Source organism: Pomacea canaliculata, linkage group LG7 (genome assembly GCF_003073045.1).
Source record: "Pomacea canaliculata isolate SZHN2017 linkage group LG7, ASM307304v1, whole genome shotgun sequence".
In the NCBI taxonomy this organism is placed as follows: Eukaryota; Metazoa; Mollusca; class Gastropoda; order Architaenioglossa; family Ampullariidae; genus Pomacea; species Pomacea canaliculata.
This window is the reverse complement of record NC_037596.1, coordinates 10,362,240-10,377,812: the sequence shown is the minus strand read 5'-3', so window position 1 is coordinate 10,377,812 and position 15,573 is coordinate 10,362,240. Positions and strand designations below refer to the sequence as shown.

The following is a 15,573-nucleotide window of genomic DNA, read 5'->3' as shown; positions in this document are numbered from 1 at the left end:
AAATTAGAGCGATGTTGCCTCATAATACGTAGATGTCTCAGCATTATCATCAGCGAGATGTTTTCCATCGAGCCATGAAACTTGAAGACAACATGCTCTTCCACCTTAACGGAAGAAAAGGGGACAGTGAATACTTTAATGGCTCAAATGTTTGACAAAAAGACAAGGCACACCTTGCAAGACTTCTGTGAGGTCGCAAGGCAATGCAATCAGCCAACGATGAATACTCATGATCATAAACATAAACGCATTTCCACGGCAAGTTTATCTTCTGGCAGGAAGCTGTTTGTTGGGGTTTTTTTGCATACAAACGATCTGCTAGACAAACAAACAAACAAACAAACAAACAAACAAACAAACAAACAAACAAACAAACAAACAAACAAACAAACAAACAAACACATGAACAAGCACAATCATAATAATGGAAGTTGCTCTAAAAAGCAAAGTGTTTATTTGTGTGTCTAGAAAGCAACATATGTCGAGAAAGCAAATGTTAACAACTCAGTTACTGTCTGCAGCCTCGCCATTGCATGAATTCCTAGATAAAGCAATAAAGCTCAGCTAGAGAAAGCGAGAAGTACTATCGAAAAATTCAAACTATATTCCCTTTAACTAAAAGCACTTTAGGCAAAAAATGTGTCTGAACCATTTTCACACCCTCTTGGAAGCATCAACAATACATCCATTTTAAAAGGGAAAATAATCAGATTTAAAAAACGAATGGGGAAGTTGAATGGCATGGGTAGATCATGTACTCTGTAGTGGCTCTGAATCCTCCTTTTGAAAAGGCGAGGGTAGGTTACATATTTGTGAGACATTATTACTGCTATCTTACTCCAGGGTTGAGATCAGTCCTTACCTTGCAGTCGCCTGATCTTGACAGGAGGTGTGCAAAATACTGTGATGAATGGCTTGTTTTTGCTGATGAAAGTAAATCAGTCCCTTATGTGTGTTGTCTTATCTTTTCTGTTCTGTCTGTTACTTTTTTTATCTTTATTCTACGATGTCAATCATTATATTTCTAAGGCATTATTTTATAATAATATCTACTAGTAAACTATCTGTAAACTAATGTCAATAGGGTATTGTATTTAAATTATAAAAACACCCTAGTTATCCATTTGATACCTGGCAGACATGAGAAGAAGCAAATTTTTTACATATAATATACAGTGAATTCTTTACATTTATATATTTAATAATCCCAATGCCCTTAATTATCCAAATAGTCGTCATAAAATAACACTACACCACATTATTTTTTAGTTTCAAAAACCTTCCAAAAGATCTTACTCTAGGAAAGTAAATTAGGGTCTTACCTTGTCAGCTGGGTGCAAAAATGAAAGACCACATCTTGAGGGAAATAAGATGCTTGATTTCCAAAAATCGTATTATTAAAGTTAAGTTCATGACAGCATTGCTGATGCTTAGTCATCCTCATTTTCTGCGAAACTTTAAAAAAGTTCGTAAAGAAAAGGTCGCTGACTGGTGAGAAAACAAACCTCAGGTTACAGTATAAGGATGTGGTTTTTGATGTTTTGATGAGATGTATGCGTCATTGATAATAAAACTGCAAACACATACATATGCAGACACATATTTACTTTTTTTTTACACAAAGTAAAAAAATGCGAGTTCACCAGAAATTTCCTCTTGTCCCCAAACGATGTCACAACTCAGTAACGATCGGCTGTGGAGTGAAAGCGTTAAGGACTGTCGCCTATGTGATGTACGAGCTAGCTGGTCTGTGGGTAGTTTCTCTTGGTTTTTCTCGTCTTCGACCGTCCATCTCAAGTAACCTGTGGGCTGTCCAAGACTAGTGGCATTGCAGGTACAACTGCTGTCATCGCCTTCTGTCAGGGAGCCACAGGACAGGCTTGGCGGTTGTGGTGTTCTTTAAATATTAAAATTGTTTTCTTGCTGCATGTAGTCATGGTCAGTTTTTGAAAAGTAGACGATCTTTGAATATTTTGTAAGTATTTCAAAATTTGAGGTATTCATTATTATAAGAAAATTTTGCTTATAAAAACGTGTAAAAATGCATATAACGAGACTATTCTGATTTTTAAACACATAAGTGGCAAGCCCATTCCACGGGGGAAACCAGCTTAGATGCTGAAATAATATCGGGCGGTTTTTTTTTCAAAACATAGAGACAACATCCACCACCGAATTTTTCCCGTCTGTCTGGTGACTACCAAGATGCTACATCGCTTTACTATCACACCACGTACTCTGCATATACACTTGCTTCAGAATATTTTCTCAACGTTCTTGGTAAGAGGTTTTATGAGATGAGTAACAACACGTTAGGAATTTAGGAAAAAGACTATATTCGCGTTTCTAAGTCCAGTATGCGCTAAACTGACAATCAGAAGCAGGGGCGCCCGGTAGTGTAGTGGTTAACACTCGCTTGTAACCACTGCAGCTAGAGACTCAGGGTTCAGATCTCGTCTCAGGACTCTCTCTGTATGTGACACCTGTCTGAAGGGCTGGGTATCGGGGTTTTTCTCCAGGTACTCAAGTTTCTTCCCCTTCCCTCTCCCCCATGGCGCAAAATCCCCTCATCACGTAAGCACATTCCTACTAAATAAACCAACCATTAGAAGCTGCTGCTAAGTTCTTTGGCCTAAAAAAACAAGAAGAAATCATGGATGGATGATGGATGGATGGATGATGGATAGATGATTGATGGATGATGATGATAACGACAAGTACACATTTAGTGTCACAGGCAGAGTCTTATGCACATACAAACACATACATTTCCCATGTAAGAGACTGAATAATTTAGTGTGTGAAAAGATTAAGTAATTGCTCACATTAACGTTCATAAATATTAATCATAATATATCTCTAATCTGTTGTGTTGATGTCATATTTGGAGGAAAAGAACACAATCAAAATCAGGAAGAATATTACCGACTGCAATCCCCTCATGATCAGAAGGTAATTTCACTGTGTAGTTACGTCCACCTGGCGAGACGGAGACAAAGAAGTGATAAAGTCCGTCTTCTGCTGGAAGAGTCGTGTTGAACTGACAAGAACCTGACACCTTCACGTTGCCTTTGGTGATCCTCTCGCTGGTCGGTGACGTCACCATTTTAACGACTTCCAAGCTTCTGGTTTCCGCCTGTGAAAAATTGCCATAACTCAAGATGCTGTTGCTAATGTCTGTAAATTAATTATTATGTACTAATCAACACACAATTTAATTGCTCCGCAATATTACAATTAAAAATTTCTATTTCCTATTATGAACCTAACGATATCGATCTCCAAATGTTTATATATTGAATTATGTTATTATATATTGACTGCATGCATTGTTATATTATTCCTATGTTCGTTCACAACCTCTCAATGCGCGGACTTTGGTCGCCACAAAGATGTTTTCATATGCAGAAAGTACAAATATCTCACCCCATTTGTCACACGAAACAATTGACATTTGTAAATTCCCCGAGACGAGTAAGCACTGCCAATGACACATGACACACTGACAGACCACGAGGCAATGTCTGCGACACATGGCACGTCCTGTGATGGAGCTGTTACAAGATGGAATACAACAGACATTCACATTAGTAAATGTGCTGAAAGGTGGCACGGTGTAAATAAGTACCAAATTAAACAAAAAGAGAGAAAAGCAGTGTCAAAGTAATAAATGAGCGACGGGTTTCAAAAAATTTAAGTATTTAATTTGTAATAAACTTTATGGTTTCAAAAAAGTAATGGCTATTATTTAAGTGACATAATTTTGTTAGACATAAACTGAGGATTGCTTCTCTCAGCTTTTAAAAAGTCATATATCAGATTTAAAAATATACACAAACGACGCTCAATAATTTTAATATATACAAATTTGAAAGATCACAGTGATTAACAGTAACTTTTAATGTTTCTCGCACTAAAGTAATTCAAATAAATCTATGAGAAAAAACTAATAGTAACTCACAAATGTAATTGAGTCCACAGTAGGACCCTTCTCTATTTGTGTTAAAGCACAACACAGTTTCGTTTACATACTTCTCGTTGTCATATATCTCTGTGTTGTTGACAGCATCAATGCTCATGTATGTGAAATTAGTGTCAATAAAACCTGTCTTAAATGTTTTTCTTGAAACTCCGTATGCGTCGCAATCGTTTCTGTAACATCTTGCTTTAAACCAGTACGGCCCACAAAACATGCACGGGCACGGTGATACATCCCAGCGGATTTCTCCTTCAGCCTCACAGGTGAAATTAGTGATTTCTCCAACTGCTATTTCTTCAAGTCCATTATTTCCACACGGTGACACTTTTAAACCTGTAAAATGTGTACAATAGACAGAAATGATATACACTATAGAATAACAATGAGCCAGTCTAGGAAACACAATTTCACAACAGAATTTATCTACACGAACAGCCTGAAAATGAGCAAACACAACTGTATAAATAAGGTTAAGGGAGGAAAATACACTGGGAGCAAGACTGAGGTGTCAGTGCAGCCACTTTTCAGTCCTGGGTTCTCAAATGACCTTGAAAAACGGAGAGTATGACAAAGGTACTACGAAATATAAAACTCTGCAACCTGAACTCATTCAACACCAAATGTAAGAATCATTTTAATTATTCGAACTATTTATACGTGAGTTACATTAAGTCAATGAAACATTGCTTTTGGTGGGGGGAGGAGACAGAATATACTGGATATAAAATTAAGTAATGGATTAAGTAACAAATATGTCAGAAAACACACATTACAAAAAACTGGACTACTGTACCTCTGACGACAGGCGGGTATAAAAGAGGAAAGGCAACTGTAGCCCACAATAACCACACAATATATCGGGCTGTTGTTTTCATGATGTATAAGTTCGATATTTATATTATTCAAGCTATTGACATGAATATCTGCCAGACACCAGTCTTCAGAGTCGTTTGTGACTTGCTCTTGACACACACCCGTTAGATTTCTGAATACAAATCCTTTAATGAAACTCCAGAGACGTCTGCCTTAAAGATAATTTCCTGTTCAGTAGATAGATCCTTCTTAATCCTCGACAACACTGACAAATTCTTCCTTCCTTAATATACCGTTAGAGAAAGCGATGCAGTCAAGAGCATTAGATAGTCCTATGGCTCTAATGACCAAGCCTGCTAAATGTTTCTAAACGTGCTGTACATAAGTGAGTGTTTTTGAGTGTTTTTGAGTGAGTCCTAATGTTGGTAACACAAAAATTAAATGGACGTACACTCGTCCATACACTGATGTACATATCTCTGTGTAAACACACATTATGTCAAGCCTGCACGCACGCACTCTCTCTTTCTCACACACACACACATACACACGCACTCAAACGCGTTAACATAGAGGAAATACACATAGCTACGCTAACTTTATTCTTTAGCTTTTTGTAATATGGTGAAAACAATAAGATGATGATTCTATAAGACTAAGATTTTCTTTTCTAGATATCTATTTGTTTAAACTACCTAGAAGTTATCCCGAAAGTGGAACTCGATAGCGACAGTGATTTCTTCTTTGCACCTCCTTGATTTACTGAGAGCTTCATCTTCTAAATTACTACAAATTAGAGAGTAATTAACACTTTACCTGACTGCAGGAAACAGGTTAATTAAACTGATGAGCACTGTATAGAAACTTCTATAGCTTATGGTCTGCTGTAATATTTCTTGCCTAAGAATAAAAGACTCATGCAGCAAAAATCAAAATTACCCGTGAAAATCTTTTGTAAAAGTAAATATTTTGGAAATGATGCATCGTGTATATTGTGTCGATTCTTTACTGTGTTAAAAAAATTACCGTAACTGAACCATTTGCAGGATTTGTCGCCCGCCAGGGATCTGCCCTCTATTTCAGATGCAGAAATATTTATGAAATCAGGTTTTGGAGGTCATCTTTAATCTTTTTCAAATTGGGTAGAAATGTTTACAGCGCAATAATGGGGTATGCAACTTGGTCCTGAAAAAATGGGATATCAGAAATCAGAGAATTCTTCTCACCCTTCTTTAAGACAAATGTATGGATCTTAAACTTCGTCTAAAGACACCGTACATGATAATGTATGTAGCTTGAGGGAACCGAAAAGTTTGTGATTAAGAGGTTTTATTTACCCTTACTGTGTAGGCTTATCTGATATTCACTAGAGGTACTCGTGACCCTAATATGCCACAGATTTTCAGAAGCTTTAAACAATCTCTATTTTATTTAGATTGACTTTAAGGAAACGTCCGGTATTTGTTGGGGGAAGTGAATGCCATCAGCTCAGACGAGGTCTGCAGCCTTGCCGTTGTATGGAATCTTCGATAAACTCAGCTAAAGAAGGAAAATAACTATCGAAAATGTCAGTCGACAAACTCTAATCGCTGAGCTGTATACACTTTATGCCAGTAACAGATGTGTCGGGAAAGTGTGGAGGGTTGAGTGGCATTAAAGTTAGTGTTGGGTGCTATTTCCCTATCATGTCAAAATGTGCACTGGGAGAAGGTGCAGTAATGTTCTGCATCATATGCATAATTTGACTAATATCCTTTGCTCTTCATTGCTAGCTGAGAAAGTGAAGGAAGCAAATTTGTTTGAATCTGCAAGGTTGTGTGTGCCTGGCACTTGTAACTTGTATAGCTTATGGTCTTCTGTAATATTTCTTTCCTCAGATTAAAAGACTCATACAGCAAAAAACATAAAAGAGTTTAAAAAGTATTACGGGGTCTAACATTTCTTGTTAAACAAATTCAGTACTCTGCCTCTATTTGCACACCTTCGTGCTTGCCCCTACACAGCGCAGCCACAGTTGACATATTGCTTACAGTCCCAATCATTACATCACAGAAAATCATTTGACACTCAAAAGTGGTGGTGATCTCTAATTAAAAATAGAGAGCATATTTTGAATAAGCTACGACAAAATATGCCTGAGACAGATATTTGTAAAAGTGTTATTCATTACATAATTCATACGATAACTAGCAGACATAAGGGTAAAAGAAGGGAAGATTTCCTATATAATTAAGTAAGTCCTTCGGGCCATTTATCATAAAAAAAATCATTTGTCCATGCACTATATCAATTTTATACTTACTGGATGCCCTGTATACTTCTTTATAAAGGTTGGTTTCAAGTATCAACTGCCAGGCTCTTGCTGAGAGTAAGCAAGCATAACTATGTTACACCTTTACTGAAGACTTTGCACTAATTGCCTGTTCAGACACATACTGACTTGAAATTGTCGGTGGTCTCTCACAATTTTTCTAAAAATATAATTTCTCCCATGGTCTGCACACATTTAAGAATCTTCTTTTTAAGACCCCAACCTGTTCTACATCATAAAGATATTTCATCTGCAGTGTTTCCTTTTCATGTTGACCCCATACAGTAGAATAAATTTGCAGTTTTATATTCGTCATATTAAATCATCCACAAATTAAAAAGAACACTAAATACTTACCTCTCTTGTAATTTTTTTGAGAAGTTTCCCCCTTCTAATCTGCCTTTCAGTCAGTCTTCTCTGTTTTTCTGTTTTTCTTGAGATTTTTATGTCTTTCTAGTGTGTGTGTGTACACGTGCATTTGCCTAATGGAGGGAGAGAGAAAGTGTTTGTGTACTAACACGTGTGTGTGTGCTCGCGCGCTCGTGCCAAAGGGATAGAGTTGAGGCATAAGACACTTTATAAACTTGTTTGTTGCGTTTTCTAAAGTTCTGTAAACCTATTTACATGGATACAGCGCTATATGTTCTCGTCAACTACTATTCCTATTATTCTTGTTGCTACTACAGTAGTCTTTATTGTCTTTTTCTGTCCACAACAGATACAAACATTTTCTTTTGCGAGAGCTCCCATAGGTAATACACTAAACAAAATATAGCTATACTCACACGTAGCCTTGCTCAATGCCAGTTATCATCATCACACACACAAAGAAATAAAGTACATGTACATACATTTATTAATCCAGTTGAAGAATGTTAACGCAACGGGTAAGAAGGACTTGGTAAAAGAACTCTTCCTGGTGACTGTTTTCATCTGCGGCAGCATGAGGGCAGCCTTTGGAAGCGGTGATGAGATCATAGACCATCGCAACATATAAAACCCACATAACACTCAGCTGATATAAGAATATATGGAAGATTCTCTTACCTTTAAACAGGGATCAGTTGAGAGTTCTCGGAAAAAGGTCCTCAGATTTCAGTAAACGGTGACCGTAGTAATGTTCCCAAGTTCGTCAATTTTTTCCCCCGTGGAGAAAGAGCATTACCAATTAAACTAAACAGATTTTCGAGAATTCAAACTTCAACCATACAGTCAGGTAGAGGTCCGATTCGTGTTACGACATCTTATACCTCAAGAAGATGATAAGGAGGAGAAAGAGAGAGGGATTAAGAAGAGGAGGAGGAGGAGCGGGTGAAGGAGGACTAGGATAGAGAAAAATGTAATATCCAGGGAAAATTGCTACTTACAAAATAAAAGATTTGATATTGTACGGTAGGAGAGAAACCGGAAATACAGCGGGCACGACAGCGAGCGTGGGCCTCAAGTGTCATCACAACAACACTTTATATTTCCACCTTTATACATATACACACACACTCACACACATTTAAGCTTACTTATTTTGCAAATAAATTTACTTACCGCCAAACACAGTGGACTCGCCATGAATCACTTTAGTTCCCCAGATGACATCACATCTCACCAGGAATCCCCTTTTCCGTGAAAGTGTTAAGGACTGTGGCGCTTTTGTTTTGTCGGTTGACACATCTACTCTGTCTGCTCTCCCCAGGTTCGTCTGATCATCGACACTCCATCTCAAGTATCCTGCAGGTTGTCCAAGACTTGTGGTACTGCAGGTACAGGAACTGTTTTCTCTGAGATGAGGCTTTGGCCCGCAGGACACACTAGGCAGTCGTGGGCGTTCTTCACATAATGAAATTCATCTTAAAGTTAGTCTCAAAGCAAAATTGGAAGTTTGAAAGAGTTAAGAAAGCTTATGAAGTTTTAGAAAGACCTGGTTTTATAAAAAAAAGGTGTAGGATGTTAATAATGATTAAAAAAGAGATCATCTAATGTTTTACATTTTAAAATACGTTTGTATACATTCTAAAAATATATGAAAAGCTGTGCTTGTGTTAGTTTATAAAACAAAATATATACAGATCACGATTTAACATTTTGTACACCTTGTAGAACTGTTGTATCGAGCTATAGAATTTTAAATTATAATTTTGTCTAGGAATTTAAGTGTACATGGAAATGAGCTTATATACCTAACATACTTTTTATCACACTATAACAACTTGTAGCATCAAGTTTTAGTGTTTATCAACGCCCCCTTACTATACTGACAGTTGAAAGAAACATTGGCCAAAAAATTCACAACTTAATTTTTAAAAATTAAAAATCATAATTCCGAATTGTGAATGACATAGAAAACATTGGTTTCTTATCATTTAAATGTAACCAGTTACGGGATTCTGTAACAAAACAATATTTGGGGAAAAAGATACACTATCAAATCCAAAATGAATGTTACCGACAACAATCCACTTCGTGTCGGCGGGTAATTTCACTGAGTAATTTCGTCCGCCGGGTGAGAGAGAAACAGCAAAGTAATAGTGTCCTTCTTCTGATGGGAGTGTTGTGTTAAACAGACAGGAACCTGACACCTTCACTCCAGTCCTGGTGATCTTCTCACTGGTGGGTGAAGTTACCATGGCAACAGTCTCCAAAGGTCTGGATTCCCCCTAGCAACAAAATATGAGGATATGTTAAGGGAAGAATCTTAACGAAAGATTACTTTTAGAAAGTTCCGATGGATCTGCAGGTGCATTTAAGTTGTCTGATATTAAAATATGATACTGACTGGTTTGATAAGTTGTTGTTTAGCTATGTTGTTATCACAGACGTTCATGCTTTGATGACTGAGCTAAATATTTTAACTTTAAATAATTTATTTGCCCTCATATTTCATGCTGTCATACTTATGTCCATAAAATGTTGCATGTTTCTTCGCCGCGAATATAAATGAGAAAATAGTGAAATATCCTTTATTAAATATTACAGGATAGACCAATTAAAAATATCTCGCCTAGTCCGAGTAAGTTTAAGTGACCCTCCCTGTACTATAGACATATGGTCGTCTACACCCTTCCGACATGTGAAAGGTTTTAGCTTCTTAGATGTGAGACAAGATATAAAACTACAGATGCCTGCAAAATAATTATTTCTCACATCATAGTTCAGTCGAAACAGTTGACACTTGTAAATTCTCCTGGAGGAGTAGGCACTGCCTATGACACATGACACACTGACAGACCATGAGGCAATGTCTGCGACACACGACACATCCTGCGATGGAGCTGTTGAGTGAGAGAATAGAGCAAACATTTACCGTGGTCAATAAAGTGTCGTAATGTTGTAATATGGTGCAAATAGTAATACATTACAGAATGAGAGACGAACAGTGTCAGACAGTAAGGAATAGGTGATGTACGAGAGATTTAAACGGATTTTTAATTTGTCGTTATGAATAGATTTTATGGCTCTAAGAAAAGGAGTGATAATGTTTTGTAAGCGACTTATTTCTTATTAAATTAGCGAGTGTTTCTCTACGCTTCTAAACGAAATAACGCAATAAACTTAAATACCACATATAGGTCAAACTTCAGAACTTGAATTACATATTTTAGATAGTTTTGAAAGATAAGATGATTAACATCGATGTGTAACTGTTTCTTGCTATGTAGAGCTTAAAGCAAAACTATCGGAACAAATTTAGAAAGTTCAATATCATCAACGATAATAATAACAACAATAATAACTCACCGATGTAGTTGAGCCCACATTGGGACATTTCCTTATATGTGTAACAAAACACGGTTTCGTTTACAGACTCCTCGTTGTCATATATCTCTGTGTTGTTGACAGCATCAATGCTCAGGTATGTGAAATTAGGGTCAATAAAACCTGTCTGAAATGTTCTTGAAACTCTGTATGCGCTGCAAATGTTTCTGTAACATTTTGCTTCAAACCAGTAGGGTCCACAAAACATGCACAGGCACCGTGATACATGCCAGTAGATTGTTTCTTCAGCCTCACAGGTCAAATTAGTGATTTCTCCAACTGCTATTTCTTGAAGGCCGTCATTTCCACATGGTGACATTTTTAAACCTGCGAAATGTGTACAACAGACAGAAGTTCATATACTATACAATAGCAATGAGCCAGCCTAGGAAACACAATTTCGAAAGAAAAAAATTATCTGTACGATAAGCCAGAAAATTAGCAAACACAAACTGTAGAAATAAACTTAAGGGAAGAAAATACACTAGGAACAAGTATCAGGCGTCAGTGCAGCCACGTTTTCAGCCGTGTGTACTCGAGTGCTACTAAGACCATGACTAAGACCATGACAAAGGTACACAGAGCAGAACAACCAAATACACAACTCTATACTTTCAACATGATACTATCAACATGAAATGTAAGAAAAATGTAAATTATTCGAACAATTTATACATGTGTTACAATAATTCAAAAAACTTAAATACTTCTTTCGGTAGAAGAGTGGGAACTGAGTAAATGAGATATAAATTTAGGTAATGGGTTAGTAACGGACACACGTGAAATCACACATTAAAATGAACTGGACTACCTTACCTCTGACGATGGGCAGGTGTAAAAGAGGAAAGCAACCTGCAGCCCACAATAACCCCACAGTACATCGTGCTCCTGTTTTCATGATGTTTCAGTTTGAAGATTTACATTATTCGGGCTATGGACATGAATAGCTGCCAAACAGCCCCTTCAGAGTTGTTTATGACTTGCCTTCTATGCACACCCGTCAGGTTTCTCATTACAAAGCAATTACTAAACTAAAGAGAAGTCTGTCTAAGGAGAATTTCCTGTTCATTAGTTAATTCTTAATCCTCGGCAAGACTAGTTCTTCCTTCTGGAATATACAGCTAAGAACTTCGAAACTATCTTTAATTATCAGACCGTGAGGAAGTTATTGTCTGTATGTGTGACAGTAACGTCTGCAATTTTTTTATTTGTCAGGAAATTACATACTTTATTTATTTTTTGATGTCGTTGTTTATGTGGTTACCAAACAAATGTTTAACCATGAACATGGTGATATGACAATCACCAAGACGATCCCCATGAGCTAGACGAATGTGTCTATTTGTCGCGTGACCGCGACGAATCCAGTCGAACTTCAACTGAGCGCAGACCATACACAGAAATGACAAAGACAAAATTCACGTAACAAACAAAACTAATTTAATAGCCACAAAAAATAATACTGATAGGAATCAAAAATCAAACATTCCACACTCTCACATGAACAAATATAGATCAGCGCGAACAATCCAACAACAAAAAATAGATAAATTAAAATAAGACAAATCAGCTGCCCTGTGCACAGGCGAGTCTCAGTCACCGTATACACAATACATCACCCGCATGCACTGCGGGGTGACAGTTTAGAAGTCCGTTGAAGATGTCCACAGACGGCAGCCCGCCCTCTGGCCTTGCTTGCCGCTCTAACGACGTACCCCCACCCCTCTGTCTTCTCGTCCAGATGCGATGATGTTGGCCGGCCACTGGCCTCGTGAGCTTCTGCTCGAAGGTTCCTGCTCTAGGTGTTCAGTCGAAAGCCTTTCCGCACACTGGTGCAGCAGGGTCGCGAGTTCACTCGCCAACGAGATGATGATGATGGTGCAGGATGGACGCTCGACACGATGTCGGACAGCAATGCGAACAAAGGATGTGAAGACACGGTGACACGAAGGAAGAGCGAAAAACAACAACAGGTGGAAGAGTGAAGAAGAACGAAAAATAAGCCTGTAGATAAAACAATTCTTACAATCAACAGGCGTCCCGAAACTGCTCAATTTCTAAAACAATATTTTCACACCGATACATATATCCGACCATCGGACTAATCCTAAGATTCGTCAAAAATCTAATGTTGATCTTACACAAATCCATACAACGGGAAACGAGTACGCGCTACAAGCATCGCGACCCGGCAATCACGAACGTTAACCTAGCAAAGTACACATCTTGCATGCAAACATCTGAATATTGCTTTGAACATAAAAAGATTCTCTCACTTGCACTTCCACCGCAACCCAAAGGCCCCTTACAGACTAGAATGGTGTGGAACCTGACAGAATGGGTCTCTACTCACCCAAAACGGCTTGTGGCAGATCGGTCGATACAAAAATGAAAAACTCTGACTGTCATGGCCACGGTCCACGTCTGTTACTTGATGACGACTACCCATGACGTCAAAGAAGGAAAAGAGTAAAATGACGCATCAAGGAAGCTGTGCGCGAGCGCGCAAGAAGTAAGACAAAGAGGGGACAAAAGCGTGAAGAAAACACCTAACGATGGGCGAGCTCAGTATGGGAGGCATGCAAGGATGACAGCACAATCGCTGACACGCGACATATCCCCTTCCTTAGGATGAAGCTACGCGAAGTTCAAAAATCATCGCGTGTCAAGATTGAAGAAAGAGCTCTTGGAAGAAAAACCACCACAGAAATCCCAACTAGAAGGCGCCACGCCCACAAACTGACAGAACCTCAAAACTAATTCACTCTATTAAACCTATGCAAGCAGCCTGTAACGCGTTGCTTCTGCCGCACGCAGAAAGCGTAGAAATGGGGTGATGGACACCGTAGCTAAAAGGACGACGGGATAGGGAAACAAGGGAACTGTCAGCCTGAAAGGGAGGAACGACCTGCTCAGAAAGTCTGCTTCCATGTTGTCCTCCCCTACGATGGCTACCTGAGACGAGAGTCGCTTTGCTCACTATTGCCGCTGCGCACATGCCTTTCCTATTGACAACATGTGATCTCCTGTCCGTTTCCAGCCGTGAGGACGTTCGCCCTTTTTCGCCGGCCACACCTTCTTGACCTGATCTAACCCAGGTTGGCGTTTTCATTGGACACTAACTTGTCGAGCTTATCGTCCTCTTTTCCAATTTCCTTCCTCACGTGATTCAAAAGCATTCGGGTTTCTTCGTGTTCTCGTCCTGTGTTCGCATTCACTTGAAGCAAGTCCTGTATCTCCTCCTGCTTTGTTTCCAATTTCTTCATTCGCTTGCCATTTTCTTTTACGGCAGCAGCCATTTCCTCCAGCGCAATGCGTGCCTTTTCGACTACGTGCTGACAGTCCTCCATCTGAGCTGCCAGCTTTTTGTACTGCTTAGCAGCCTCTTCCTTCACTTTGTTGGTCATCTCCACTTCCTTCTCTAAGCCTTGCAAATCACCTTGCAACTTACTGCGAGCTTTTACTGCTGTGGTTCTCTGCTTGCGCACATCCCGAAGCTCCGCTTCCATTTCTCGTATCTGTTTAAGCAATGGTCTCTTAGACTCCTCATCCAGCTCCTCACGACCAGCAACATCACGGTCATACTGAGCGTTCAGAGCCTGCGTGTTCCCTTCCAAACGCAGTTTTGCATCTTCTGCTGACTGACGCTCATCTTCTAAGTCTTCTAGCTCTCGGGCCGGCTGCTGGCGAACACGCTCCGGCTGATGCACCTCCTCTTGAGGTTCATCGGGTTGCACGTCAAGTTCAAATCTTTGTTTCTTTTCCCTACTTTCCCTCCCAATCTGATCACGTTCAATATCTAACCTCTCAGATATATTCTTTTCTTCAGCCTTCCTTTTGGGATTTGTGCGCTGGCACGTGTCGCAAGACGCACAAAAAAGCGCCGGACATCTTTACACATGCCCGGCCAGTAAAACTCATACCATATTCTGTCCCGCGTCCCCCTTGCCCCCACATGTCCACCATGGCGCCTCGTGGGCCACACGTAGCACTTCGTGCCTTAAAGGCTGGGGAACAACCAACTGTTTGTGTCCTGTCCCCTTCCTTCCTATGTAGACCCGCCACAACAGTCCTTTCTTACGCAGGAACGAAACTCTCCCTGTGCCTCGCTGAGATGTCACCTGACCGTCTCTCGCCAGGCGGCGGACGCGTTGTAAAGTGTCGTCCTGTTCCTGCATTTGCGCTATCTCCTCTGGCCCCACATGAAGCAACTCTACTGCACTCTTTATTGACACCTCCATCCATGTTCTTCCGTCAGCTGAGCCCTGGTCTGCACCAGTGTGCACCTGCCTGGCCTCTCTTCGTACACCGGCACCTGCAGTTCTTCGCCCAGCTCGGTCCTGAGTGTGTTACCGATGACCACTTCCTCCACAAGCCTGGGATGAGCGCCGCCTCTGCTTTCCACGGTAATAGGGGGATTCCAAATAGACTAAGGCCACTGGGGCGTACATCGACCCTGAGTTTTGCATAGCGTATCAGCCGTTTACGACCCGTGAGGCATGGGTCGGGATAAGGTTGCTCCGGATGCACAGCATGTCTGCCCCCGTGTCTCGCAGCGCAGTGGCCCGGCGGTTGTTCACTCGAACGGCCTTTCTGAAACTGGCCGTCTTTACACTTTGGGTGCACTCTGTACACAGTGCTAGCTTCCCTTCATCGATGATGTTGATCGTCCGTATGACGGCCTCTTTTGTTGTCGGCGCTCCAGTATCCTTCCACGTGG

General features: G+C 39.8%; 1 protein-coding gene across 1 annotated transcript; it reads right to left on the bottom strand.

Annotated features, from left to right (window-relative positions):
* Positions 1-13,347: 13,347 nt before the first annotated feature.
* LOC112568529 (myosin heavy chain, embryonic smooth muscle isoform-like) lies at positions 13,348-15,322 on the bottom strand. The gene is made up of 2 exons (XM_025245842.1): positions 15,207-15,322; positions 13,348-14,744 (listed from the first exon to the last, which is right to left on the bottom strand). The coding sequence occupies exons 1-2, from the start codon at positions 15,320-15,322 to the stop codon at positions 13,943-13,945; spliced, it is 918 nt and encodes a 305-aa protein (XP_025101627.1). The 3' UTR covers positions 13,348-13,942.
* Between the last annotated feature and the right edge of the window lie 251 nt (positions 15,323-15,573).

What these genes read in the sequence shown, in the direction of transcription:
- LOC112568529 (XM_025245842.1), bottom strand. Translation starts at nt 15,322, where the DNA reads ATGCAAAACTCAGGGTCGATGTACGCCCCAGTGGCCTTAGTCTATTTG. An exon ending in TGTGGAGGAAGTGGTCATCG is followed by an intron (nt 14,745 to 15,206) that starts GTAACACACTCA and finishes GCATGTGTAAAG; the next exon opens with ATGTCCGGCGCTTTTTTGTG.